Here is a 27,107-nt window from a genome sequence, read left to right as displayed (position 1 = left end):
GTTATAATGAATTGCCATCATTATTTTTATCTTTCAGATTGCCCTGTTTTGGCTAGTAGGAGGACCTTTAACCTGGCTTCTGTGTCTTTTGACATATCCCATTAGTTTGGAATGCTTATCTGGTTGCTTTTAATTGAGTGCCAGATAATTGCATTTGGATAATTGTACAAATAGTTGGAGGCCTACAATAATATTATCTTTCTCCAAGGAGGATTTATGTTTGCTTCTGGCAAGAGGTTAAGGCCACTAGCAATCCTAGATCATTTTAATCCAATTGGAGAACCTGAGAGGATTTGAAGCTGGGAGGGCTGGTCTATTTCTGGTTTACCCTCACTCCCAATGTAGTCCTTTGGGTCCCAACCCAAAACCTGGCGTCACTCCCTTTGACCTTCCCTGAACTTCAGTTTTTATACCCCTATCCCTGCTAGTCTGTCAAAAGTTCTGTTCAGCTTCTTAGCCACCTTTTTGGAAAAAGTGGCTTGAAATGTTCTGCTCACCTCTGAGTTTTCTTCTCTCAGGTCTTATTACCTTAAATCTTTATGTTAGCTCTTGGAGTAATTTTTACAATATTTTTTTTCCAGCTTTTGTGGGTTTTCTGGGTAAGGTGCTAGCCTGAATTACCTAATCCATTACTAGAAGTGGAAGTTCTCCTGACCCCAGAGTTGACTTTTAAAAATAAAGTATGGTCACATCATCTTTCTAATTTAAACACTTCAGTGACTGCCTATTTTTCTGCAGAATTCTTAATTAGGCCTGAAAGTCTACATCCCCAAATCATCTCCAGCCACTCTCCCTCTCACTTTCTACTTTCCAAACCCACTCGCTCTTTTTTGCATGCCACACCTTCACAATTCTGGCTTTGCACTTGCCGTTCCCATCTCCTGACCATTGTTCATTTCTCCCACCCATCTCCCTCTGAGCTAGTTAATGCTTACTTAATCATCAGAGCTCAGTCAAATGTTTCTTCACCAAGGAAGCCTTCCCTGGCTCTCCCAGCCTAGGTAGGTCTCAATGATGGCACCATGCTCTTCTGCAAAGAACTTAGTGAAATTTGTAATTTTAGGTTGTTCTGAGTGATTATTCAAGTAATACCTGTCATCTTCCATATCCTATATGAAGGCAGGGATCATGTCTGTTCTGCTCACCATTGCACACTCAGCGACTGTTTGTGGCAGGCATTCAATAAGACAGAAGAATGAATAAAAATAATTGTCAATCAGCAAGTCCTTTTCTGGGTCACTTATCTATGCAATTAGCCCACTTATTTTTACCAACAGGTCCTCATGTAGGGTTTCGTTGATGCAGCTAAAATTTCCTGGCTTTTAACTTTGAAGTCTGATAAAAAAACAGTTTCGGTTTCCATTTCTCTTACGGTCACATTGATTTCATGTCTATAGAACATTATTTTTAACCAAAGACACATTGTTTTTTTGACGACTTTACAAAACTTTGAAACCGAGAGTTTTCCTAGGTTCCAATAATCATCGAGAAAAAGCCAGTTCAGATCCTTGATTTCCAATTTAGTTAAGTCTTCAGAAAGTGAAAAATAAAAGTCAGAGTCTCAGGCAGGTGATGAAGTCAAAATAATACAGCAAATAATGTTGCAAATATTTTCTTTTGTTTAATATAGATTTCCCTGATAGAGTAAATTTCCATCTGTTTTGCATTTGAAAATAAAAGACAGCTGTTTTTTAAAGTTTGTAGGCAAGAAGTCAATAAATAATGGGAACTCTAATTGATACTACAGGTTTCTGTTTTAAACCAGACTTAGGCTTACATTGCTAGAAACTTGTATGCACCTGTACCAATTGTTAATTTTCATATTGTAATATGCTTGACTTGGACTTGGATATTCTTCTTTCTCTAAACTCATAGAACACACAAATGTCAACTGTTTCTTTAAACTCTAATTTCTTACTCAGCTTCCCCGAATGGGGTCTTCATTGACAAAGTTAGGTAATAGGAACTGTAAATTAGCTTAGATTTATAGGGATTACAGTTTGCCTCAGCTGGAGAAATATGAAATGAGTGGACACCACTGGGCAACACCTCACTTTCAGGCTTTGTGAAAATAAATCTCCCTCATCTACAAATGAAGAATGCAGCCCAGTACTCTTTTTAAAAGACACACATTTAGGGACTTCCCTGGTGGTCCAGTGGTTAAGACTCCGTGCTCCCAATGCAGGGGGCCCAGGTTCGATCCCTGGTCAGGGAACTAGATCCCCCATGCCACAACGAAGATCCCGTGTGCTGCAACTAAGACCCAGCGCAGCCAAATAAATAAGTAAATATTTTAAAAAATAAAATAAAAGCTAGCCCTAGTCCCACCAGGGTCCCTAAGTTAAAATAAAATAAAATAAAATAAAAGACACATATTTAGGCCCTCCTAATTAACCTTTATGTCAAATGGAGGAACAAATGTGTTCACCATGTAGGTTTAGAAATGGGGAAATTCTTAGATATGATAGCAAACAGTCCCAACTTTTCTCCTAAACTCTAGTCTTCTTATCTGTCTACTAACCATCTCCTCTTCTTTTTTGCTGCGTTGGGTCTTAGTTGCGGCACACGGGATCTTTGCTGAGGCCTACCGGATCTTTCATTGTGGCGCGCAGGCTTCTCTAGTTGTGGCCTGCGGGTTTTCTCTTTCTAGTTGTGGCGCACAGGCTCCAGGGCGTGTGGGCTCTGTAGTTGTGGTGCACGGGCTCTCTCGTTGAGGCATGTGAGCTGAGTAGTTGTGGCGCATGGGCTTAGTTGCCCCGTGGCATGTGGGATCTTAGTTCCCCGACCAGGGATCGAACCCGTGTCCCCTGCCTTGGAAGGTGGATTCTTTACCACTGGACCATCGGGGAAGCCCCTAACCATCTCCTCTTAATGTGTCCAAAACTACACTCTTGCTTCCCTTTGCTCCCAAAAGCCTGCCTTCCGCAATCTTCACCATCTCAATAAATGACAATTCCATTCTCCTAATTGCTAAGCTGAAAACTGAGGGATCATCCCTGGTTCTTCAGTTTCCCTCATAAACTATGTCCAATTCAACAGCAAATACTCTCAGTTCTACCCTCATCATGCTTCCAGAATCTAATCACATCTTGCCACTGCCACGGTTAGTACACTGGTCCAAGCTGCCATAATCTCTTGCCTACACCAATAAATGATCTTCCTGCTTTTACTACTGCCATCCTACAAGGCTCTTCTACACCAAGTAGCCAGAGTATCCTTTTACAATGTAAATTATATAGATTTCTGTCTCAAGGTGGAGTCCAAAGTCCTTACCATGGGCCTAAAAGATATGAGATCTGGTCTCTGGCCACCCCTTTGACCTCTTCAGCAGAACTTCCTTTCATTCATTTCACTCCAATCAAACTGGCCTCTCTGATTTTTTTTCTAATATGCCAAGCTTGCCTCTACCTCAGATGCTATTCCATCTACCCGGAATGCTCTTCCCCTAATATCCTCATGGCTAGCTCCTTTACCTTCCTCAGACTTCCGCTTAAATGTTTCCCTTTAGGAAATGCCTTTCCTGAACAGCACGTCATTTTTATTTACTTATTTATTATTATTTTTTTTTCAGCACGTCATTTTTAAAAAGCACCATCTTACCCAGAGTGACTACACATCTCGATTTATCCAGGACAGTCCTGGTTTTATTTGCATCGTCTTAACATAATTGTGAATAATTACTCTCAATGTGTCCTTGTGTGATATATTATGTGGTTGTCCATCCTTACCATGTCTTTTTACAGCTTTCATCACTACCTGATATCACATGTCTGTCTCCTCCCATTAGAATATTTGATAAGAGTTGACCATTTGTTCTATTCTCTAGTATCCCTAGCACTTAGAAATGTCTAGAACATAAATACTCAGTAAATGTGTTGAATGAATGAATGAGTGAATAGGACATTAAGTACCTGATAATGTCAAGTGCTCTCCTGGGAACCAGAGAGAAAAAGTTAAATAAGACAGTCTATATTCAGTGCACCAGCCCCACCTGAGAGATTCTGGTTTGACTGGTCTTGTGTAGAGACTGGAAACAGATATATACATACAGGGGGTGTGTGTGTACACATGTATATAGTCAGTGGCTCAAGTGATTCTCATAGACAGGCCAAGTTGCAAACCTATGGTCTAGGAGCTATATGCCTGTAGAGGAGTCAGAGGTGAAAGGCAGGTGCGCTTCAGAGCCATCTCTTTTCAGTGAATGGCTAGGATGTCCAATCTGCCAAAATCACCATATTGAGTTTGGACATTAGCATTAAAATTTATGCTCTGTACATGATCTTGTCCAGTGTGGCTGGCCAGGGCTACTGATGAATTAAATTCCTAAATTCTGTTTTTGTCACTGGAAAAAGTGTTTACTATAGAGATAGAGTACTGGTTTTACAGAGCCTGAACAGCAAGACTGGGAACTATTTATGGTCCAGAATGTCTTAAGACAATATAAAAAGTAGAGACAGGGAAGTTGTCCATGGAGAACAGATTCTGGGACTTGATGAAAATGAGCACTTGGACACAATTTATTTGCTGCAGGGAATAGCTTTGTAATCAAACCTGTGCATAACCCTAATTATATCCTTAGGATAAATTTACACAGTAGAAATGCTGTTAACTCAGATGATCTCTGCATACAATTTTCAAGATCATCTTTAATTACTTGGGAATTCACTTTTTTAAAAAGTAAACTTTTTTCTTATTAAATTTAGGAGTACTTCAAGTAGAAACAATTGAGTTGCTTAACATTCTAAGGAATAATAATCCTAGATACTTCAAGAAATCTTGGTAATTCTCTCCTCTGACAATTTATAGTTAGGCTTAATTCTCCCTCACTATATAGTCTTAGCACTTTGCAGGTATGACTCTTTTATAGCACTTACCACACTATAGTGTATTTATTTGTTTTCCTCTTTGGCTATACCCTCCACGTCTCCTTTCCCTCCCAGCACTACTACCCCTGCTCCAAGTCTACCTCCCCAACCCCAGAGTGTTTTAGACTCTGAACTCTTAAAGCAGCAGTGCCTAGAACATCTTCAAAGTGCAGAATCCTCTGCCCTCTGAGATTTTGATTCAGGAGGTCTAGGGTGGGGCTGGGGAATCTGCAGCCGACTTTCCCAGGTGATCTGGGTGGTCAGTTCACAGACAACTGACAGAAAGTGGGAATTATCTTAGTCATCATTGCATAACTAGTACCTGGTACATACACACCCAATAAATGAATAAACTGAATGAATGGCCTGGAAAAAATGTGGGACTTCTCTGAAGGAATCATTTCATATAGACCAAAACCAGTTACATCAGAAAGCACTTTGATTATGTGCTGTGTGAATTACTCAACAGGTCCAAAATGAAGGGGATTAAAGAGCACACTTGGCTGTCATGGATCCTGTGAAGATAAGAACAGTCCAGCAGATGATGAGGCAGTTTACAAATACAAATCTTGGCTAAACAGAATAGCTGGTGATCTGGCATAAGCATTTTAGAATTCATCCTATTCATATTTTATCTGTATCATTTTCCAGTAAGCCTTCACTTTTCCTAGACATAGGTAACTTGTTGCCTCATCAGAGGTGGAGAAAAGAAGTGAGTTTCAAGAAAAAGATTATAAATGAGAAATATTTTTAAAACTTGGAAATGGTCTGCAAAGCGAATATTCTATCACTTTATGAAAATATGAATCTTAAGTTTACATTTATCAAGGCATGTTCATGTCAAGCTCTAAACCAACCTCTGAGCTTTGAATTAATTCACCCTTCATTCATGCTGACGAAATTCTCTACTTTTAGTTGCTGTGACATATTCTCTAGTAGCTTTTTCCAATCTTCTCCCACCAACACCATATTTAAGACCCACTTGAGGTAAACACATTTCAGCCAAAATCTTTTCTTACTCTAGGATCCAAGGGTGCAGAAGTGCCTCTCAGGAAACTAGGAAATCTTCCTTCAGATACATTCCAGGAGTTGGCCCATTAGTAACAACATCAAGACAGAATTTTCAATAATAGATTTTATGTTTTAAAACATCAGTAATTCAGTTGCATAATAACAATTTGGCTTTTCTTTCACTTTGAATATAGTACATACATGCACTTTGAGTTAGGAAATAAGTTGTCCTTATGTACATAGAAAAAATTATAGCTTGGACTTAGCACTCACAGATAAGGAATTGTCAATCTGCCATTTATGCAAATTGGCTGTGTTCTCAGAACAGCATTGCTAAGAGCCAAGGCCTCTGCTTTCAAATCGCAGGTCTTTCATTGTGCTCTCTGAGTCATGCTAGTCAGTTTCCTTCTTGCTGTGGTAACCAGAAATGATTATCTTTCCACCAGAAGGTTGTTGGGGAATTAAGTATTACTGATAATTGTGAAAAGAGAAAGCAAGAAAGAGATATTAATACTTTGTAGCATGTATTCTGTTAATAAAAATGAAAACAGGAGGTCTTTGGTCACTTGAAATTTCAAGTGGTCTCAGCTTTTACGTGAGTAAGTTGTTCATTGGAAGTGCTATACTGAACTGATCAGTCACGCTAAAGCAAATCCAGCAGACAAGGATAACAGAAATTATCAATAAAAGAAGTACATGGAAAGGTAATTAGAATATTTCAATCCTATAAGCATATTTAAAAGCAATTAAATGGCTTAGGGCCACATACAGAAAGTGTGCACATGCATATGCTATATATGTCGAATGTTATGTTTTGTCTTTTGTAGTTCTGAAGAGCATTCAAATAGGAGCCACTTCTTCATGTACATGTAGTTATAATATTTAATCCAGTGACTTGAATGTAGTAGATACTCAGTGAATAAATGATTTTTTTAAAAAGTGAATTAAGTTCAGTGACAAGAAACCAGTTAGGTAAAACTTATTATAGTTACTTGGAATGTTAAACAGCTATTTGTTTAAAAGCTATTTGTTTCCATGTGTTAACATGGAAAACTGCTTATAATATAGTGTTAGGTAAAATAGGAATACACTGTAATGTTATTGTGAAAAACCTGTGAATAAAATAAGACAGAGCATAACTATAGGAAAATGTTAAAATGGGACTTGAGAAGTTTCAACTATGGGTAGTCTTATGTCTCCTCTCTACTTTCTATTTTTTCTTTAATAAACATGTATTTCTTAATCATATAATTTGGCATATCTGGAATTGGCACCAAATCCTATAGGAGTTGATGTATTGCTTTGTGGTAGCTCTTATATTTCTGACATACTAGGTCATGCTGCTGCTGTCTAATTGGTAGAGCCTGCAAGCAGGAAGACTAGTTAGAAGATAACTTATGACAGTTTATGTATTAGCCAAGAATATGTTTAGCTACACATAACAGAAAACAGTTTAACCAAATTGGGGTTTATTTTTCAGACTTCCTAAGTCCAGGGGTAGCCACTCTAGGACTGCTGCAGCAGCTTTAAGATGTCCTGAATGACCCAGTCTCCTCCTATCATTCTGCTCCAGGATCCTTAGCTTATAGACTCCATCTTCATATTTTCCACATCATGTTCACCTTCATTTTTGTCATGAGGGTCCATCTCCATCTTCATGTTAGTATTCTAGGAGGAAGAAAAAAAAGGAAGAAATGAATTGGGGTTTCTCTACATTAGGAAAAAAATTCTTTTTTAGAAATCTTCACCGTGTGTCTAGAACTATATCCCATGGCCGCCCAAAAGTGTACGGGATCTAGGGAAAAGCATTTGCGGCTAGGCACATTGCTAGCCCTTCTCCTCAAAAAAAAAGTGTCAGGATCTTTCTAATAAGAGGTAACAAGCAATGTCTTTCCCTTCTTCTCATATAAGGAATACTCATCCCCTCCCTTAAAGAAAGAAAAAAATCCCAAAGTCTCTGCAATGAGCTTAGAGTCCAAGATTCAGAGTTCCAATGATGTGGAGTACTCCCCAGTAAGAGTGTGGATCCTCATGCACCGGCACCAATTAAAAAAAGTTATCTGCCTCAATACTCCTATTAAGTATGATGGATAGACAAGGTACATGATGTTGGTAAAACTCCTATTCAGAAAGGCGAAGATGGAAACACACAGTGGTCACTGGCCCACAGAACATCTCAAATCCTGTTGGAAAGAGCAAAGATTCCATGCCCTTGCTTAATCAGTCAATTCCTGGTTCTGTTCTTTAGGAGGATCTTACTACTCCATTATGTTCCAGGGATCACGTCTGAGGCAGACAATGTGGAAGATACATTTTCTGGAGCAGTAAAATTTTAGCAGTCTGAGAAGTCTAGATCCAAGAGTGGTGAGTCCAGAATCTGGTGTCATTTTTCCGTTTGGGCCAATTGACACTCTGAAAGCAGTAATGGAGAGGTTGAGAACTAGCTAGAGTTCTCTGTCGCCTCAAGGGGAGTAACTGGGGAGTGGAGGGTGAAAAATAAGTTGGATTCCAAAGAGCTACATCCTGGGAGTAACTTTTAATTATTAATCCTTGATTGGGGATTAAGGTGATCTTCTCTTAGTCTAAGCATCTCCTAATATTCATGGCCTCAAGCAGTCCCCTCCCACATAGACTTTGAGCCTGGTAGTGTGACTTGCTTTGGCCAATAACACATTATTAAGCATGATGTAAGCAAAGGCTTGCATGCTGAGGCTTGTCTTCTTGGAATGCTCCCTCTTGGAACCCCGAGAGGGGTCCATGCTGTGAGGAAGCCCAAGTTAGCCACATGAAGAAGCCTTGTAGAGAAAAACCAGGGAATTCAGCCAAGGGCCAGAACAGAGGTCCAAGACATATGGCCCTAGTTGAGCCAGGCCTCAGCCATCTGAGACACCCCAACTGAGACTTCAGATATCATGGAGCAGAGATGAGCCATCTGCACTACGCCCTGACTGAATTCCTGAGCCAGAGAATCCAGAATCATAAACAAACAAGGGTTGTTGTTTTAAGTCATAAGTTTTGGGGTCATTTGTTCACAGCAATAAAGAACTAAAACACTACTAAAAGAATAAAGAATGTATAACAAATAACCTAATTGTTGAGAGAGAACAGAATTTAAAATACTTCAAAAGAAGGCATGAAAGGAAAGAAAAGAACACAGAACAGATGAAACAAATAGAAGCAAACAGTAAAATGGTAGATTTAAACTCAGATACTTGCTTCTAGGAAATTCCATATGTGAGTAGGCACACATCAAGATTTTGTCTCAATACAATTTGTAAAGCCTGGAAATTCTTGACTTTTACTTAGTAGTCTCTGAATTCTGTCCATATCATTCTCACCTTAGTTTAAATGGCATCAAGGCACCTGCCCTGATGCCATTTGTAATAAGCCTGCTGGGGGAGGATACTACCCTTAATCTATTCTTTGCTGATGTGTCACTCAGTTTGGTTTAGAACAGTTTAAGAAAGGCTTGGAACCCTAATATTTATTACTACCACCTCTTATTTTTTACAGGCTTCCGTGTTTGGTAAGGTAATAGCTGACTTTTTCAACCCAGAATGGCTCCAAGTTACAGAATTAAGTCACTTTACATTTCAGGCCACATGAAGAGAGTATCTCTTTGCGAGCTGTGTTCCTTTTGCTGCCAGCTGTTGGGGATACAGTCGTGATTAATTTTCTTTGATTTTGACCAGGGCCTCTTCCCTCCGACACACACACATATATGGCGATTATATGAATTTAACGTAGTGTTTCTTCCTCCACCGCTGAAAAACTATTCAACAGACTCACCATCCAGGGCATTTTACAATCCAGAAAATATGGCAAATTCACAGGCGGTGTATATTTTAGAGGTGAGTACATGGTGCCCCGAAAGCTCCATGAGGACAGGCAAGGTGTCTTGGCTGATCAGGGCTGTAGTCTAAGCCTCCAGCTCACCCGGCATGCAGTAGGCACTCGACAAATTTGTTGAATGAATAAACAAGTCACTGCCGTGTTTGTGGCCTTTAAAACACATATACGTGCTTCTACCGTCAAAACCCAAAGCTAGGTTTCCCTTCTGCAGTGGTGAGAATGTTTCCCGTGAAACAGGAATGCCTGCAACCAGGTCGGGCAAGCGCAGGCCGTGGTGCGCCGCAGGGCCTGCCTTGCGGAACGGGGCGGGCGACCCCGTCTGGCCGCAGCGGCCATAGCAGCTGATCGCCTCCTCTCGGGGTCGGTGGCGTCAGGGGTAGGAGGCCTCTGGTGAGGAGGCAAATAAACAAAGCCAACCGCACAGAAACGGGTTGTTCCGTTTCACATCCTCCCTCTCCTCCCTCGGGTGCCTGAGTTTCCTCCGAACAAAGTGACCCTCCATCTGTCTGCAGGTAGGTGGAGCCCGCCGCACGGCGCGAACCTCCCCTTCTCACAGCCACGCGATCCCAGACGCTTGCGGACGCAGACCCTCCGGGACCCAGCTGGCGGCGAAAGGACACGCCCCCTCCAGGGAGCACGGGGCCGCTGCACGCACACCTCGCGCGCCTCCCCGCGAGTGAGCGCGCATGCGCATGCGCACGCGGGGCGGGCCGCCTTCCCGTCACCCACTGAGCTCCCGGTCCCCTCACCCCACCCCACCCCCCCTGCCTCTCAGGCTCCGCCTCCGCGACGGGGCTGCCGAGAGGAGGCGACCGGAAGCCACTTTAAAGCAGAGCTCGAGGTGACAGGCGAGCGAGCCGGGTCGGGAGTGCAGTCGCGGATTTCTGCGCTCCCGGCGGCGGAATGGCCCGAGCGCCGCTCGCCGCGTCTCCGGCCTGCGACCCCTAGACGCCCGAGTCCGTCCCCCACGCCCATCCCCACACACCCCCCCCTCCCCCCACCCGGCGCGAGCACTGTAAGCCGGCGGCTCCGCGACTCGGCTCCTGTGGTCCGTTCTCTCAGGCTGCCCGTTCAGGTAAAGGGCTCCGGGTGGGCTCTGAGGGGCCGTTGAGGGACCCTCTCTGGGAAGGCGGGCGCGGAAGGGGTCGCCGGCCTCGCTGCCGGCGCTCACGGATCTGGGGTGAGTGATGTTTAGACTGCCTTTTTGTACTGAATTCACTCGGATCCCGTCAGTATCAGGACGGTATTGGTTTACACTTCTTAGTCACTTCGGGCCTCTGGCAGGTGTATAAATTGGAGTAATTCGCTGAAGGGTTTAGTCTGGGGCGCCGGCGTCTCCCCATTCCCACTGGGTCGGGGAGACTCGGGGGTGCGTCTGTGCGGTTGCCCCCGCTGGGCAGACCCTGCGCGCTCTGGGGCGCAGATCGAGGGGGAGGGCACGGCCGCTGAGAGGAGCCTTCCGGCGGACCCGCGTTCCGGCTGCAGCCCAGAAGTTTGAAAGCTGTTTTCAGTTTAACTTTGAAGTCGTCGCCTTCCTCCCTGCCGGCCCGAGAAGCGCCCGCCGCGTTTCCTCGGCTCTTCTTGGGTCGAGCCTCCGAGACTCGCAGGACGATCTTCGCGGGAAGGTCGGTTGAGGAGAGAAAGAAATTAACTGTGGAAGGCGCCGCGAGTGGCTTCTGGAAGGGAGGGCAGCCAGGGCGGGAGTCTCTCGTTGGGTGGGAGGAGGCTGGCCCGGGGGTGTGAGGGCAGGCGGGGGCAGGATGCTCGGGAACACACGGGATGGGCCGCGCTGCGCGGAGTTGGTGCGGCCCGGGGGGGGGGGGAGGGGGGCCGAGCTGAGCAAACTGCCGCGGGCGGTAGGAGGCGTCGCTCGAACCCGAGCGTTGCGCTACGCCCGGCCGGAGTGCTGAGTTTGGAGCGGGCAGTTTCCCCGGATGGTGCGAGGGGTCGGGAGTGCCCGAGAACCGGGGGCATCACGAGGTGAAGGGTGGAGCGGTAGGTCGCCTACAGCGGGGACTGGAGGAAGTGTCCTTCCAATCTTTATTTTTCTGTTATGCAAACTAATTGAGGAACTAGATTCTAGTGACTTCCCCACTCCAGCCACTCCTCCAGTTCTCTGCCCCTTTCTCGGTTTTATTTCTGAGGTTGACAGAGGGCAAAAATAGGAAAAGTTGTGGCGTGTGTGTATGCACCCATGTAAATGAACTGGGTTTCGTCTGTTTTGCCTTGATTGGGTGTGATAGGAGTGGGGTGTGTGTGTGTGTGTGTGTGCGTGCGTGCGTGGGGGAAGGCACAGGCCGGTTTGGTGTGGTGAAGAGGGAATACCACAATCTGTGCCAATTGTGCCTTGAGGCAAGAGCACCAAATGATGAATAATAACGCCTGGTTTGGCTGCTTTCCAGTTGATTTATGTCTTACGTCAAGTCCCTCCTTCTTCATGAAGCTTTCCCTAACAATGCCAGCTCACACTGAACTCTCCTTTTTCTACCTTTTCTTTTGTACTTACTGTGTGCATTAAAACCTTGCTATATCTGTGTTTTTAATTTTTTTGAGTTTGATCATTATGCACTTTTTACACATGTACATTTATGAATCTAATTAGTTCTTTAATATTCACTTTTCTGGGTACTCAATTTTATCATTTTGTTGCTATTGTTGACCCATAAAGCCTCACAGAACTAGGCATTTAATAGGTGCTTTTTCTTCAGTAATTCAGCAAAAAATTATTGTGGAGCACCCACTATGTGCATTGTGCCAGGCACTGTACTGGGTACCTGGGATGCATACTTGATGAAGTCATGAGGCCTTGCATCAAAGATTTCTTTCAGTCTGTTGGACAAGGGAGAAGATTAATTGCTCATCACCACCCCTTTACCACCTGGCACAATGCTCAGTAAATATTTTCAGAATTAGTTAATGAATGCTAGATTGTGGAGGAGACACCATTCATCATTTTACAAAGTTTTCTTTGCTTTTTACTTTAAGTTCCAGTTTCTTTCAAGGGGTCTGATTCTTTGAAGAAAGCACTTTTTTAGTCACTGAGTAGTTCATTAGGGATCTGAAATTTGTTTGTTTTTTTTCTTGTGTTAGTTTTCTATGCCTTCATTTGTCTTTTTGAAAAAATGCATATATGTAACTTTTCTGAAGACAAGGAGGCCCCTTTCTGTATTAGGAAGTTGTGTTTGGTTTCTAAAACAGTGTGCAGTGGTTGTTGCTGATGTAGCTTCTGTTACTAACAAGCCCTGATATTCTTCCTCCAGTAGTGGTAATGTTTGGGGATTGCAAAAGTAGACCCTTAACATCCTTGGGGAATATATTGGAACTTTCTGAATCTAGAAATGCTTCAGTAGGCTTTCTCCCATATAATATTTCGATTGAGAGCCCCTGTTTCCTGAGTATATCCTCACACCCCAAATTCACTCACAATTAATTAATTAAAAACTGCAAATAACTTTGCAGTTTTTCCTACGTTTGACAAACTTTTTTTTTTTTTAACAAAGAAATAGTTTTTGTCACCTCATGAGATAGGCAATACATAAACAACTGTGAAGAGAACCACAAAGCAGTAGAGATTTGGTTTCCCCACTATCATTAGATGCACTTATTTCTACCCCTCACCCTCCACCCCATCCTAGACTTACTGTAAAAATTCATACCCCAGCAGAATTACAAATCATATATTAAGTCCACAAATAAATGTGAAGAGCGTATTGGAAGATACTATCTCTCTTTCACCTTTATCTGTTGTGGGCTTTTGAATAACCTTGGCTGCTTTGGAGCCTTGATTTCTCAGTAAAATTTAAAACTGACCTTATACAGTATAAGAGGAATGATTTCAGGGACTTAGAGACTAGAACAAAACACGTTGATGAATGTATAGGATTCGGTTGTTGTCAGCTTGTAAATGATCTTCTTTCCTTTCCTGGTAGGATTTTTTACACTGAGGAGCAATTGGAGCTAATCCACATCATGGAAATGGAAACCACCGAACCTGAGCCAGACTGTGTAGTGCAGCCTCCCTCTCCTCCTGATGACTTTTCATGCCAAATGAGACTCTCTGAGAAGATCACTCCATTGAAGACTTGTTTTAAGAAAAAGGATCAGAAGAGATTGGGAGCCGGAACCCTGAGGTCTTTGAGACCAATATTAAATACTTTGTTAGAATCTGGCTCACTTGATGGGGTTTTTAGATCTAGAAATCAGAATGCAGAAGGGAGCAGCTTACATGAACCTATGGTGAAAAAACCTTTGGAAATCAATCCATCGTGTCCACCAGCAGAAGACAATATGTCTGTCCTGATTCCTGATGGAACAAATGTTGGGGGCCAGATACCAGAAGCCCATCCTACCCCTGATGATCCTGAACAAGTGGTTCCAATCCAGGATCATAGCTTTCCACCAGAAACCATCAGTGGGACGGTGGCAGATTCTACAGCAGGGCACTTCCAGGCTGACCTTTTGCACCCAGTTTCAAGTGATGTTCCTGCTAGTCCTGACTGCATAGACAAAGTCATGGATTACGTTCCAGGGGTTTTCCAAGACAACAGTTTTACAATCCAGTACATTTTGGATACCAGTGATAAGTTGAGTACCGAGCTCTTTCAGGACAAAAGTGAAGATGCCTCCCTTGACCTTGTGTTTGAGCTGGTGAACCAGCTACAGTACCACACTCACCAAGAGAACGGAATTGAAATTTGCATGGACTTTTTGCAAGGCACTTGTATTTATGGCAGGGATTGTTTGAAGCACCACACGGTCTTGCCGTATCATTGGCAGATCAAGAGGACAACTACTCAGAAGTGGCAGAGTGTATCCAATGATTCCCAGGAGCACTTGGAAAGATTTTACTGTAACCCAGAGAATGATAGAATGAGAATGAAGTACGGGTATGTATTTATAACTACTTTAAAGCTATTGTTAAATCCTATAGAGAAGGTAAAGAGGCTTTAGTAGGGTGGTTTCTTTCAGTAGTAACCTAACAGGTTTTATTTTTTTTGTCTACTGTTATTCTTTTGGCTGTATGCTATTCTGATTTTTCATGGCAGTTGAATGCAGGCTATTTATCTAACCAGACAATGAAGGTTTTATGATTTGAACAATTCAAATGTCACTCTGTGCAATATGTGTGTGACTGAGAAGTTGCATATACATTGAGTGTTGTGAATCAAATACTATTTTAATCACACAGGAGGGCTTGCTTTTGAAAGAAAATCCATGGAGAATCTTATAAATTACGAATGCCTAATTTATCTAATTTTAAAGTTTTGTATATTGAGTAGTTCCTAGTTTTTAAAGGAAAATAGTATTATTTGGAGATTTTTGTGGCCCTCTTTACATTTTGAATGGTCCAAACAATTTTTCTGTGAATGATTCCGAAGTACCTCCCAAACTTCTGAATCATGCCCAAACATGTTAAATCTCTTTTTTAGTTTCCTTAAAGCTTTTTACCATTAATTTTATTATTCTATTTATCTTACAGATAAAATAAATTGTTCCACAACTCAGGGTATTTTTTTAAACCTGAAAGAGTCTTTTAACAATGAGTGAAGGGAAAATTTATGTTAATGGACATATTTGTTTGTCATTTACATAAAAAAAAGTTATTCTCATGTTTTTGTAGGCAAGACATGTATATAAATAATTTGGTTCTTTTATGGATGTCCAAGCATTATTCACTGATAGGGAACTGAAATTTCCACATATCAGTTCTTCTTTAATGAACTTGAAAGTGGAGAAAATAATACTTGACACATGTAAAGTTGCTAGTGCAAAAATGGCTGTATAATAAGCATTGATCTTTATATTCCTAAGTTGTTTCTCCTGTAGTATAAAGGGACTTAAAATAGTAGGCTGACTATCCTAACCCAGAAGTTCAGGAGAAAAACTTTGTGGAGAGTCATCTTTGTTCACAGATAAGTCAGGTTACACTACCCAAGTGTCTGGAGAGTTAGAAGGCAAATGGTGGCAGTGAACCATTTTCATGTTGTCTAATTCTATTAGTTTTGATGTTAACCTTCCGTGTTCTAACAGTGGCAGAGCATTGTTGGCATTACAGTAACCTGGTCTTCATTTAACTTCTCTTGCTCCCATTTAGTATTAGCTAGGTGGTTTTCTTTGAATATTTCAGTTGTATAGTACACAGATCTATGTGTCTTTTTAGCAACTTAATTGCCATGAGACTGGAATTCTGCATCTTGTGTTTCAAAAGGGACATATGGAACAAGATGAGAAACGATATAAAGCCCAAGTTTAAAGGCGTTATTATGTAGAAGACCTCTTCGGATAAAAGTAAAGCTTATATCAAAAATGTCGTTTTCCTGATCATAAATGCATTCTCTTGATAATGTAATGCATTCAAGATTCTGTCTTGCTTGGGTAGCAAAATTCTCAGATCCTGTAACAAAGCTAAGTACTTCTGACTTATTTTTTTTAGCCAGCATTGGAAGAGAGAAAAATGTTTTCCATTTTGTCTTAAAAATCTTTTTAATAAGGTATTGTCCAAAATCTCTGTTGCCCATGAGCTAGCAATTCTGATTGGTATGTCAAGGGTAATTAATTTTATATACTTTCAAAGCCACTCTAATCCTTCCATCTCTAGATTGCAAAACTGTGCAGAAGAGTGGCCTCCCACTTCACTGTTATAAAGCAAATTTCCAGTCTGCTAAGCACTTCAGCATCTTGGTACATTAAGTTTCTATCTGTTTGAATTGCTTAGGAAGAAACTAGCAGGATTATTGTCCAACACATTACGTTCTGTTACCTTGAGCAAGGCAAGACAGGTATTTTGATTCCCAGAAAATCCAGGAACTCTTAGGATAGCAGCACACTGAGTATTTTATCCTTTGGTAAAATTTCTTTGCTGAAGAATAGACATAGATAAAAGCCCATACGCATTCATTGTTGGATCAGTTATAAAGTAGTTGCAGTGAGTGCTTGATTTCCAGATCAGTTTTAAGGAAGTAAATTAATGTTTATTTGACACTTGAGAGAAGTATGAGTGAATTATTATAAGTGGTCCTGCCCTGATAAAAATGGCAAAAAGTATTAACAGTTAATTACTAGTAAAGTGAAGTTCTCTGTGGACTACAGTAAGAAATGTTATAAGATTGTAGATAGCTAAATGTCAAAAATTAGGCTTTTGGGAAGTTGACCTGTAGTCATTGCAACCTGGTTTTCCTTGTATTCCAAAGCGATGTTGTGTTTCCTGGCAACAAGATGCAGATAACGGCATGTTGAGCCTTGCTGAGAGATTCACAAACAAGCTGGAGCAGCCCAGGTTCACATGGTTACCACATTATTTGGCTAAAGCTATTAATCTCTGTGGTCAGGCCTGTAAAGCTGGTCTATCTGTGCAGATTGCACATAACCAGGAAGTGTGTGTTCAGCTGTGTATATCCCAAGTCGAACCAGTCTTTGGATTCAGGAATAATGAATGGCAGTTGTTTATCCCACTTGTTTTCAGCAGTTTATATGACTTGGTAAATCATTATTATATACTATACCCATAATAGTTCATTGTGTGGAACTTGGGGAAAGTTCATAGTTCTGAGTCTCTAGCAGAGACAAAAGTTCATAGTTTCAAACTGTGTAGATAAAATTCTTTGGTTTTTGCAAATGGATTTAACATCTAACTTAATCCAAATTAGATGTGCAGTGTTCATTTTATTCTCAAGAGTGAATGGAAGGAAAGTTGAGCTAGATAAGTTCACAGGTGCCTTCCAACCCTTTAGTCAAGATGCTTAGATACTAAAAACACGTGTAAAAACAGGATTTTAATAATAAAAGTGCCTGCTTGGTTCATTATAATGAAATTAATTACTCTTTTCCAATTTTGCCTTCACCCCAAATTATACCATTTCACTTTGCTTTCTCATTCCTTTTGTACATCTGCAAAATCAACTGGAAACTAGTTGTATGTATGAACTCCCCATATTTAGATGCTAAGGCTTTTGCACACGGGATGGGCTTTGGAGAATTTCCAAATTCCAGATAAGCAGTTAAGAAAACAACATCGAATGTTGTGTTTTCCATTAAGAAAACATAGTCTCTGACAGTTTAGGCACTCATCCTTAGTAGAAAATGATATTAAATGGCAGGACTAAGCAGTTTTAAAAGGGTCTCAGTAACTGTGTGGAATACTGTTGTGGATAATTGAAATTGTGGAGGATGTGCAAATCTCCCTTCAGCAACTGCGATCACCATTGGTTTTCACATTACATTCATTTTAAAGTGTGCCAGGATAGTCTTCTAGTTATTATCGCCCATAAGGAAGAGGCGCTGTGCTGACCTTATTTTGTAGGTAATTTCACCTACAGTGAAAATATGACCAGTGATTATTTCTAATTCTGAATTTCCTGCAAAGGGGGGAGGATGAAGAAGAAAGTTGCAAACTGACTCCATGGTTAATTTTTCTCAGAAGACAGTGTTCTTTTCTCCTCTTTAGAATTAAAGCTTATTGATAAAAAAGGAGTTTAAATTTTATAGCTTAAGCCTAGAGTGTTGTCATAGCCTTAGCTAATTAGTTTTGAGTGATTTTGATTGCTGGTGGCTCTTAGAAGTTTGTTTTTGTTTTTTTAAAAACTGTCCAAGGGACAATACCATTAGAAGACTTCACAGGAACTCTGTGAAAGAAGACAAGGAGAATTGCGTATTAGTGATAATAAAGAGCATATGCTGTTCTTTTCTGTATGACTTGCAGAGTGGATTATCTGAAGTAGAGCAAGCTCCTGACTGAACTCTACTGGAATAGTTAAATTAGCCGAGTTAGCTCTGGCCTGCACAGCTGTGATGATGTATGAACTAACTCATTATGTGTTATTGATAATACTGGAGAGAGGAGAACAGCTGAAACTTACTATGCCTTGTGACTTTCTGGTATTTCTTGAATATACACAGCTGGATGAGTTTGAATTTATTTAAAAAATTCCTGCCTAAGAGAAAGCAAGAGCTCCATAAGCAAGAACTGTGTTTGAAGTGACTTTCAAAATTTGTGCCTTGTGCTTTAGGAGAGAGCAATCCAGTGAATTATTTTCTGTACCTCTTTATGATGCTATTTACATATGAAATAAAACTAATTGGCTTCTGTCTATACTAATCCAGGGAAGTTAATGGGTCTGTGTAGAGCTGTCATGGGAATCAATAGCAATCATTCATTTATTCCCTTTCTAAGCAGATTAGACTTTTTGAAGCAGCTGTCACCTGGCTTCAGGTTGGGGTCAGTCTGTTCCTGATATATTCATGGTAATGAAAATGAAGCTTGCAAAGATGTGTAACTTTTAAATCAGACAGTTGGAGGAAATAACTTACAAGGTTATCTCACAGTTCCTAAAAATAATTGCATGATACATTCATTATACATTTTCTCGTTGAGTTGACTCTAAATCTTTTACTTTTTATTGTAAATAAACAGAAAAAAATAATTACTCCATTCAACATTTAAAACTTCATTCTGCATATGTGAACATGCAAAAAATGCAACTTTTGACCGATTACTGTGTTCCTGTAAAACTACTTCCATTGTTACACTAGAATTTCTAGATTCTAGATTTGCATTCTACCATAAAACAAAGGTAAATTCCATCTGGGTGCATCTTTGATCTTAGTGATCCTTAGTTTCATATTGGGTTTGGGGGGCTATTTCTAAAGGGTGAAAAGCAGTATGCAGCCCTTACAAACCTTGACTACTTACGGAATTCTACTAAAATCCAGCCATTTGAGATTGTGACTGTTTTCCTGTGGCCTCTTATATCTCCTCCTCTGATTTGAGACCACCAGATTCTGCATCCTTTTTCTGATGGTAATAATTTTGATCACATTTAAAATAGGACCTGAGATCCTCTTAACCTAGGTCATCAACCTTTGATAATTACCAGTATCCTGTTTGTGAGTTGTAGTTGCCTTTTTGTGGAAGGAAAGCTTAAGTACTTTTGAGTTACAAGATGATTCTTGATTATCCTGGAACAGCTTTCTGTAAGGCTGGTTCAAATTGGACACTGGTAAGTTTTGCAAGAAACTCCCTTTGTAAAAGCAGTAGAGTTTCTCTTTTAAATAAGTCTGAGAGTCTTAAGCTAAAAGGAAGTGAATATGAATGATATTTGTATCTTTGGAAGATACCAGAGTGCTGAGGATTGAGCCATTTTATGTTTCATTCTGGGCTTGAAATCGTTAGGTAATAGCTTAAGCCCTTGAGGTGAACTGTACTTTGCAACACCGTAAACAGAAACTGTACAAAAGAATAAAATATTTCTAATTAAAGTTCATTTCTAGGAGCAAATAAGTCACATTTTTAAATATGAAGGAACTCCCTTAACAAAACCAAATATTATTTTTGTATTTATGGCAGTGCTTTCTAGGGACCAGGGATCATACTGCACAGACTCGCCTCTATTTAAAATCCCTGTAAGTGTTAAACATAATCCAGCCCAGTCCCCAACACATTAACTGAAAGCCTCAAATTTCTAATGTAGATGAATTCCTTGTTAATAGGGGGATTTTAAATTACAAGGGATAGTTTCTGAAATACATTTTGAAATCTTTGAAAATAAAGGATTTTACGTAAAAATAAATTCCACTTATTTAGCTTGGTAGTTTGATATATATTTGATTTGTGCAAAAGATAGTATTGCAGTCTTGTTCTAAATAAATATGACTAATTCTGTGATCAGGCACTCAAAATTTAGAAGTTGCTTATATTAATAAACTTCTGATTATGAAAATTCCAATTTTCCTTGCTGACCTGTCCAGTCCCTGTTGCTAAGACAAGCATAGAAGGGAGTTAACTGAGCATTCCTATTTGCCGTGACCACACCGCAAAATGTGTCTGTCTCCTCCATCTTTCTCTGCTATTGCTGTTTACTTACTGGTAACACCCACTTGACCAGTAAAGAACCTTTGCATGGTCATCACAGTGAAAGGATAAGCATGTATGAGAGTGGGAATGCTAGAGCAAGTGTTTCTTTTCACATTCTACAGAAACCAGTGATTTGCGAGTATGTGTGCCACAAAATGTTGTGTAAGGAGTGTATTAGAATCCCTCGTGACTAAGTTATCTGAGAAAGAGATCGGGAAATTTGTATTCTTTATGCAAATAGATATCCTTTGTTTTGGTGCTATTGCTTCTGAGCTTAAGGAAGGATTTGTGAATAGTCTTATGTTGAAACCTAGCACTTCTCATAATGATTGGAAAATGTTTAGTTTAAGCCACATTTACAGGAATTTCTCTTTATTACATTAATTTTTTGTTTCCTTTTTTGAATTAAGAGATTCTTAAACTGTCCCTCTCATTTGACATACAGCCATAGAGTTTGTGTGACTTTCTTTGCTCTAGGTTTTTACCAGCACTGAATAGTCAGGGAAGAATGGCAGGGGTAGGGGTCCCAGGGTGAACTTTGCTTGCAGTGTAGTACATGTGCTTTCAGAATCTTGCCTGCACCCTGTGATCTTCAAAGCTCCTGCAGCTGATCTGGGCATAGGGAGGGCAAATGGCACAAAATACTTTAAGTAATTTCCTGCTGCGGTTGGTCTTTGGTTTCTGACTGTCACCTGGCTTCGCTCTTTCATTTCCAGGCATTGTGAGAATAAAAATAAGCACAGGAGAAATACCAGGTTTGCCTTCCAAGGTAATAAAAGAAAGACATCGTTGAATGGGGGGGGTAGAGTATGTGAAACAGGAGGAACTTTGCTTGGTTGCCTTCTGATGTTCGGTTTGTCAGAAATGCTGCCACACATCAGAAACTTTGTGTAAAGTCTTCTATTGATACAATTAATTTGTTACTAAAAATTAATTTAGACTGTCTTAACTAATTGATAAAATTGAAAGAGAAACTTGGCTTTGTAGAATCTCTCTCCCCTAGGAAAAGTTACTGACTTAAGACCCTTTTGAAAGGTTTTGTGGTCATAGTTTACAAAACCTAGACAATAAAAAAAATTCTCTTAATATGTTTTCTGTAGGAAGTCTTTATTTTTCTTTCGGAAATTTGCTTCAAAAACTCTCAGACAGTGATAAATTCTTTATATAGTTTGTATACATTTAAGTCTCTCATGCTAAGAGCCTCTTACTTATATCTGGGTTCTCATGATAAGCCTTCAATGAGTATATTTTTAATTTGGTCACTAATCAATTAGTTTATCTGTACTAATTGGGGAAGAAGACAAGGCAAATTTTTAGATAAAAAGGATTTGTTTATAATTTTAAAAGTCAATTCAGAAATAAGCTAAGAGATTGTACCTTACTAGGGGTTATTAGGGGATATATTTTATGGTAATTATTTATAATTAGTATTTCATTTATGTGTAAATGAGTTCCAAATTGTTTGAAGTTATTTGAAAACAATTATTTTTAAGAAATTTCAGCATTTGCATGCAACTGATTTTATAATTATGTAGAAAAGTTTTATAAGTAAATATATTTCAGACCACTTTAGACATTGTCAAATTTCATATACACAAAATTTAATTAATCAGCTGAGAACACAGCAGACATTTTTTAATGTCTACTTTGAGACAAGTAACTTCCTTTCTTGATAGAAACCTCTCAGTTTTAAAAATATTTCACTTAAAGGGGATATTTGCTCATCTTCATAAAAAGCAATAACTGCATAATTTAAGGTAGTATAAGGCATGATACATTTCTTTTTAATCTGTTGTGTTCTTTCTATCCCAGCTGTTCTTGTAGAAGTTGTTTCACTTCCTTTTCAGGCCATGGTTGATAAGTATGTCTCACTTAAGTTACCTTCTAGGAGTCTCAGGACATGTGACTGAACTGGGATAAAAGTTAAGGCTGTATGACATTTTTGATGTCTTCAGTGTGCAAAATTTAAGCCCGTGCCTCCATAAATAGATAGCAGTGAGATCTTCTGATCTCATAAGCATAATTTTTATTTATGAAAGATTTTAGGCTTATCCACATTGTATTAAAAAGTTCTTTTGTATTCTTTGCTTTGAACTTACAGTTTTGTAATAAAAAAAAAAAGCCCAACGTAACAGTGTTTTAGTAGGTTCTCTTCCTCAGGTGGCTATTGTAATTTGCTTTAAGTGGTTGCATGGGGTAGAGGGGACTTCAATGTGTGATATATTTAGGGGTTTAGGAAACAGGTGTACTCAGATGGCCGTGTCTTAGTACAGAGTTTTTTGAGAATAAACTGTTATACGTATTTGTTTAGTTCCCCACATGCTTTTGGAGAATATAGAATAATAAAAGCTTAAAAACAAGTATCCCTTCATTTAGGAAGCCTACCTGGCTGCCTTTTTTCTCCTATTTCTTATCCTTTTGTTTTTATTTCACTGTGTTCACTTCTAGAATCACTTTAATACCACAGATTATATGTCTGACAAATTGTAAATCAAACATGGGGTTTACAAATAAATGTGGTTCCACACAGCATCCACTCATTAACTTACTGCCGTCTCATTCACCTGCTTCGAAGATGTCCTAGGAGGGACCAAGAGAGCAGCACACACAGCCAGAAGTTTGCCCTAAGAAAGTTGATCCCCAGAAACTCATTGACTCTTAAAGTAAGGAATATTTTTACCTACCCAAAAATCTTTTGAGGTAAATCCATGAACCAGGTTTAATGTTAATTGTTTTACGGAGTGATCTAAATCTCAGCAATCCTGCCTTGAATAGGTCAGGTCTCCTTAGAGGTGGGCAGGTTTAATTGTGAGTCAACATTTGATTCTTAGTCTGCTCATAAGTACTGAGGGCCATATGCAAAATAATTTTAAAAAAAAACAACTCCCAATTTTGATTTGTACGTATGTCTGTGTCTACAACTACTTCTGGATACAAGGGGGAAAACCCCGTTGTTACCAAGGCCCAATGTCATAGTGTAGAAGTTAAGTAGAGAATTTTAACCTCTGGTACATATTGAAAGATATTGCTTTGTATATAGGCAACATACAAAGATAGATAATTTTATAGATAATTTTTATTGCCTCCCCAAATAGCTTTGCGCTATTTATTCGAGTCAGTGTTAGCAAAAGTCTTAATTAGTAACAGAATAAATGACAGTTACTATGCTTCTAAAGCAGAAAGAGTACATAGTCCTCTGAAGTTTAATAACTACACTGCTGTCACAAAGTATGTTGGTATTATATATGCCATGGCTTTGATTCTCATCACCTTGTAACATATTTGAAGGGATCTATAAGCTGCCAGATATTCCAACATTGCTAAATGAGTTCCTGGAAACATCAAAGCCAGGTATCAAAAGCCAGCTAATATTTCGTGCGCCTGTGAAATTTCTTTAGCAGCAGCAAACATACCCCATCTGTCATGCCTGTCTCAAGTCTGTAGCAGAAGAGCCTAAATAGTCTCCATATTGCATTTGATCTTTATCCTTCTATCATTATGACCCTTAGTTTGGGGAGACATTTTCACTTTACATCATAGTAATAAATAATTGTGTCTGATTAATCCAGCTGATTAGGGTGGGTGTTGATTAGTTTGAGGTCACAGGTTTATCCTTGTAGAAACCAGTTAACTTTTATAGGCAGGAAGCCAAGGTTCCGAAGTCTAACCCACCTGGTTAAAACTGTACAGAGTAGCGTCCAGAAAACTTTATACTTAATTGACCTTTGCTGAAGTCTGAGTTCTATATCTTATTTGCATCATCTTCCCACTTAAATGTTTTCCGTCTCCTGTGACTCCTGTTTCATTCAGTGGCACCATTATCCAGTCTTCCAGATCAGAAACATGGGACACATCCTGGACCCTTTCTACTCCCTTCAGCCCCTCTATGCAGTTAGAGTCTAACTCTTAAATACGCTCAAATCATCCCCACTGTTAACCTCCTGAGTTCTCTACCATCATTTGCCTTATATGCAGTTCTAGTAGCTATAGGTGGCTAAGCATAGAATAATAAATATTAATAATAAACATGCTGATAAATATTTAGCAAATAAGGGCCTGTCTCCACCCTTCCCCCACCTTCCTCTACCAAAAATAAACAAATCAGTCCTCCATACCACTACTGTTGGAGTGACGTTTATAAAAGGCAAGTCTGACCCTTTTTGAAACCCACCAGTGATTCCTGCTGCGCACAGAATCAAGTCCTAACTTCTTAACCTAGCATACAAAGCTCTTCGTTATCTGGCCCCAGCCAGCCTATCCAGTCCAGTCTCATCTCTTATCATCCCACTCACACACACATACACCCTGACCTCCCACGTGAACTGCATGTGCTGCTCACTCTGGGTCTCTTGTGCCTCGCTTGGTTGGCTTCTACACATGTCAGTCACTCTGCATGTGGTGTCCTGCCTCTCATTGTCTGCCTGGTGGCTGGCCAAACTTGGCTCCCGTTTCATCCATTCTGGGACACCTTCCTTGACCACCTTGCGTGACCCCTTTCCCAGCAGAGTTAGGCCCTCTGCCTCTGGATTGTTCCAGACCACCTTTGTGCCACATTTCACACTGTGCCACAGGATTTGCTTGTCTCTCTCTCTCCCCACTGACTTTTGGGTATTTTGCCTTTTTCATCTTCTTATCCCAACATGTAGTCCAGTGCCTAATCAGTGTGTCTACTTAAGATTACCTTTGTTTGTTTTCAATTGTCACATTTCTTTCTTGGTTTCAAACAATTTATAGAGAAATTGCCTAAAACGGTTACACTCTCCTGAGCTCCCAAATTCATAGTCCCAAGAACTATTTATCCAGTGAAGAGATCATGTCCTGACTAATTTCTGTTTCATTCAGCAACTATTCTTTAATAGTTTTGGTTTTCATTACAGCTCTATTATTTATATCGCAAGCCCTTTTTACTTTTTAGTATCTGAAATATACATAGAAGAAATGATGGTGTGTGGGGCAGACTTTCTGACTTAGTGTGGGTGTTGGTGCTCTGTGTGTTGATAATATATGTTGGAAATGTTGGTGTGTCAAGGTATTTGTTAAGTAGGAAAAAAACCATTGTTAGCATCTAAATTATGAGAATGGGTGTCCTTTTCAGAATTTTTAATTAGTTTTGTATCTGGATTCTTGTATTGGTATATGTGGTGGTATGTTTGTTGGTGAAGCATGTGGACACAGAATTGTTAATATTTCAGCAGTTCATGTTCATTCTTCCCATCAAAGCAAAAATCAGCAATCTGTTCACAATATTTTTTTTAATTCATCATGATAAGGTTATATTTTGGGTGAGTCCACATTGATTGATTGTAGCCACATGATATATTTAACCAAATCTAAATTCTGCGCAGTGGCTATCTCGCATACTCACTCTTTTCTGGCCATCCCTCAGTAAGGCTACCATTAAGTCAGATAGGGTTCTCATCTGCCAGGATGATTGCATATTGCCTTTACGAAACCCTATCCTTCCCACCTCCACCCCCATCTCTAGCACTGTCTCTGTTGCTCAGTTTTTACACATCCTGTATTTACTACTTTGACCTTTTATCACAATCTGCTCAATACTCTAAATTCCAACCTTTATTTAAGGCTCTGAGACCCTGGACTTATCTCCTTAGCTCATGGCCTGACATCTCTCACAGTGTCTGTTATATACCCTGTTCACATTTTCTCATCTCTTATGTACCCTTGTTTAGGTTTCCTTTTCCAGCTCTCTGTTCCTGTCCATCCCTGTCCCTACCCTTCAAGCAAAATGCTTGAAGAACTCTTTTTTTCTTGTTCTTCCACACAACCTTCACTTACTGGTAGTTATTTCCTATTAAACTATTCCTAAAATTCTTTCTCTTACAGAAAGCTATCTTGGATTGATACTGGAAAGCCTCTTACTTTTCCTGACCTTTATCCATTCCTGGAGGAGTAGCCATCTCCTCTCCCATAATGCTGCATTATTCTATTCTTTGTTCTCTCATTCTATTCTTTGTCCTCCCATTCTTTGTCCTCTCATTCCCAGAGTGTGCTTGCCACCGATGAGTTTAGATAGGCAAGTGTACTGCTTCTTTGGTTTTAGATTTTGTTAGTTATTTCCCTCTTGAAGCCCTGGAAGCCAGGGGCTGCATCTGCTTAATTATTTGTGTATTGCCTTACAGCCCACCATCACCATTTCCACACACACGACTCATAACTGCTTTCTGGTAACATGAAACAATGGCTTGATAAGAGTGGTAGATGTTGAACATTTGGCATTCGTGTTGCATGAATTTTACACTGATGCACATTGAGGAGAATAAAAACTCTTGGCTTTGGTTTTTTTTTTTTTTTTTTGGCTGCATTGGGTCTTTGTTGCTGCACACAGGCTTTCTCTAGTTGCGGCGAGCGGGGGCTACTTTTCTTTGTGGTGCGCGGGCTTCTCACTGCGGTGGCTTCTCTTGTTGCGGAGCACGGGCTCTAGGCGCACAGGCTTCAGTAGTTGTGGCACATGGGCTTCAGTAGTTGTGGCTCACGGGCTCTAGAGTGCAGGCTCAGTACTTGTGGTGCAC

At 40.1% G+C, this 27,107-nt stretch overlaps 1 protein-coding gene and 1 long non-coding RNA gene across 6 annotated transcripts in view; one reads left to right on the top strand and one right to left on the bottom strand.

Annotated features, from left to right (window-relative positions):
• Positions 1-7,328: 7,328 nt before the first annotated feature.
• Positions 7,329-10,368, bottom strand: LOC132365153 (uncharacterized). 2 transcript variants are annotated; one of them, XR_009503047.1, is made up of 2 exons: positions 9,467-10,368; positions 7,329-7,544 (listed from the first exon to the last, which is right to left on the bottom strand). It is a non-coding gene; the product is annotated as an uncharacterized LOC132365153 (long non-coding RNA). The 2 variants fall into 2 exon arrangements; XR_009503046.1 differs by having other exon boundaries at positions 9,666-10,368.
• Positions 10,369-10,535: 167 nt separating this feature from the next.
• Positions 10,536-27,107, top strand: part of TIPARP (TCDD inducible poly(ADP-ribose) polymerase) — a 28,787-nt gene continuing 12,215 nt past the window's right edge. For 2 of the 4 annotated variants that reach the window (XM_059920064.1, XM_059920060.1), the window contains exons 1-2: positions 10,536-10,803; positions 13,658-14,614. In XM_059920064.1, the coding sequence (XP_059776047.1) occupies positions 13,698-14,614 (917 nt within the window). In that variant the 5' untranslated portion in view covers positions 10,536-10,803; positions 13,658-13,697. Of the gene's footprint in view, positions 10,804-10,824; positions 11,354-11,652; positions 11,724-13,657; positions 14,615-27,107 lie in introns of those variants that run through there. The other 2 variants (XM_059920061.1, XM_059920063.1) reach the window with 2 other exon arrangements.

This window comes from Balaenoptera ricei, chromosome 4 (assembly GCF_028023285.1).
Source record: "Balaenoptera ricei isolate mBalRic1 chromosome 4, mBalRic1.hap2, whole genome shotgun sequence".
Classification (NCBI taxonomy): Eukaryota; Metazoa; Chordata; class Mammalia; order Artiodactyla; family Balaenopteridae; genus Balaenoptera; species Balaenoptera ricei.
The sequence above is the reverse complement of the archived record's forward strand: the minus strand, read 5'-3'. Positions and strand labels throughout refer to the sequence as shown.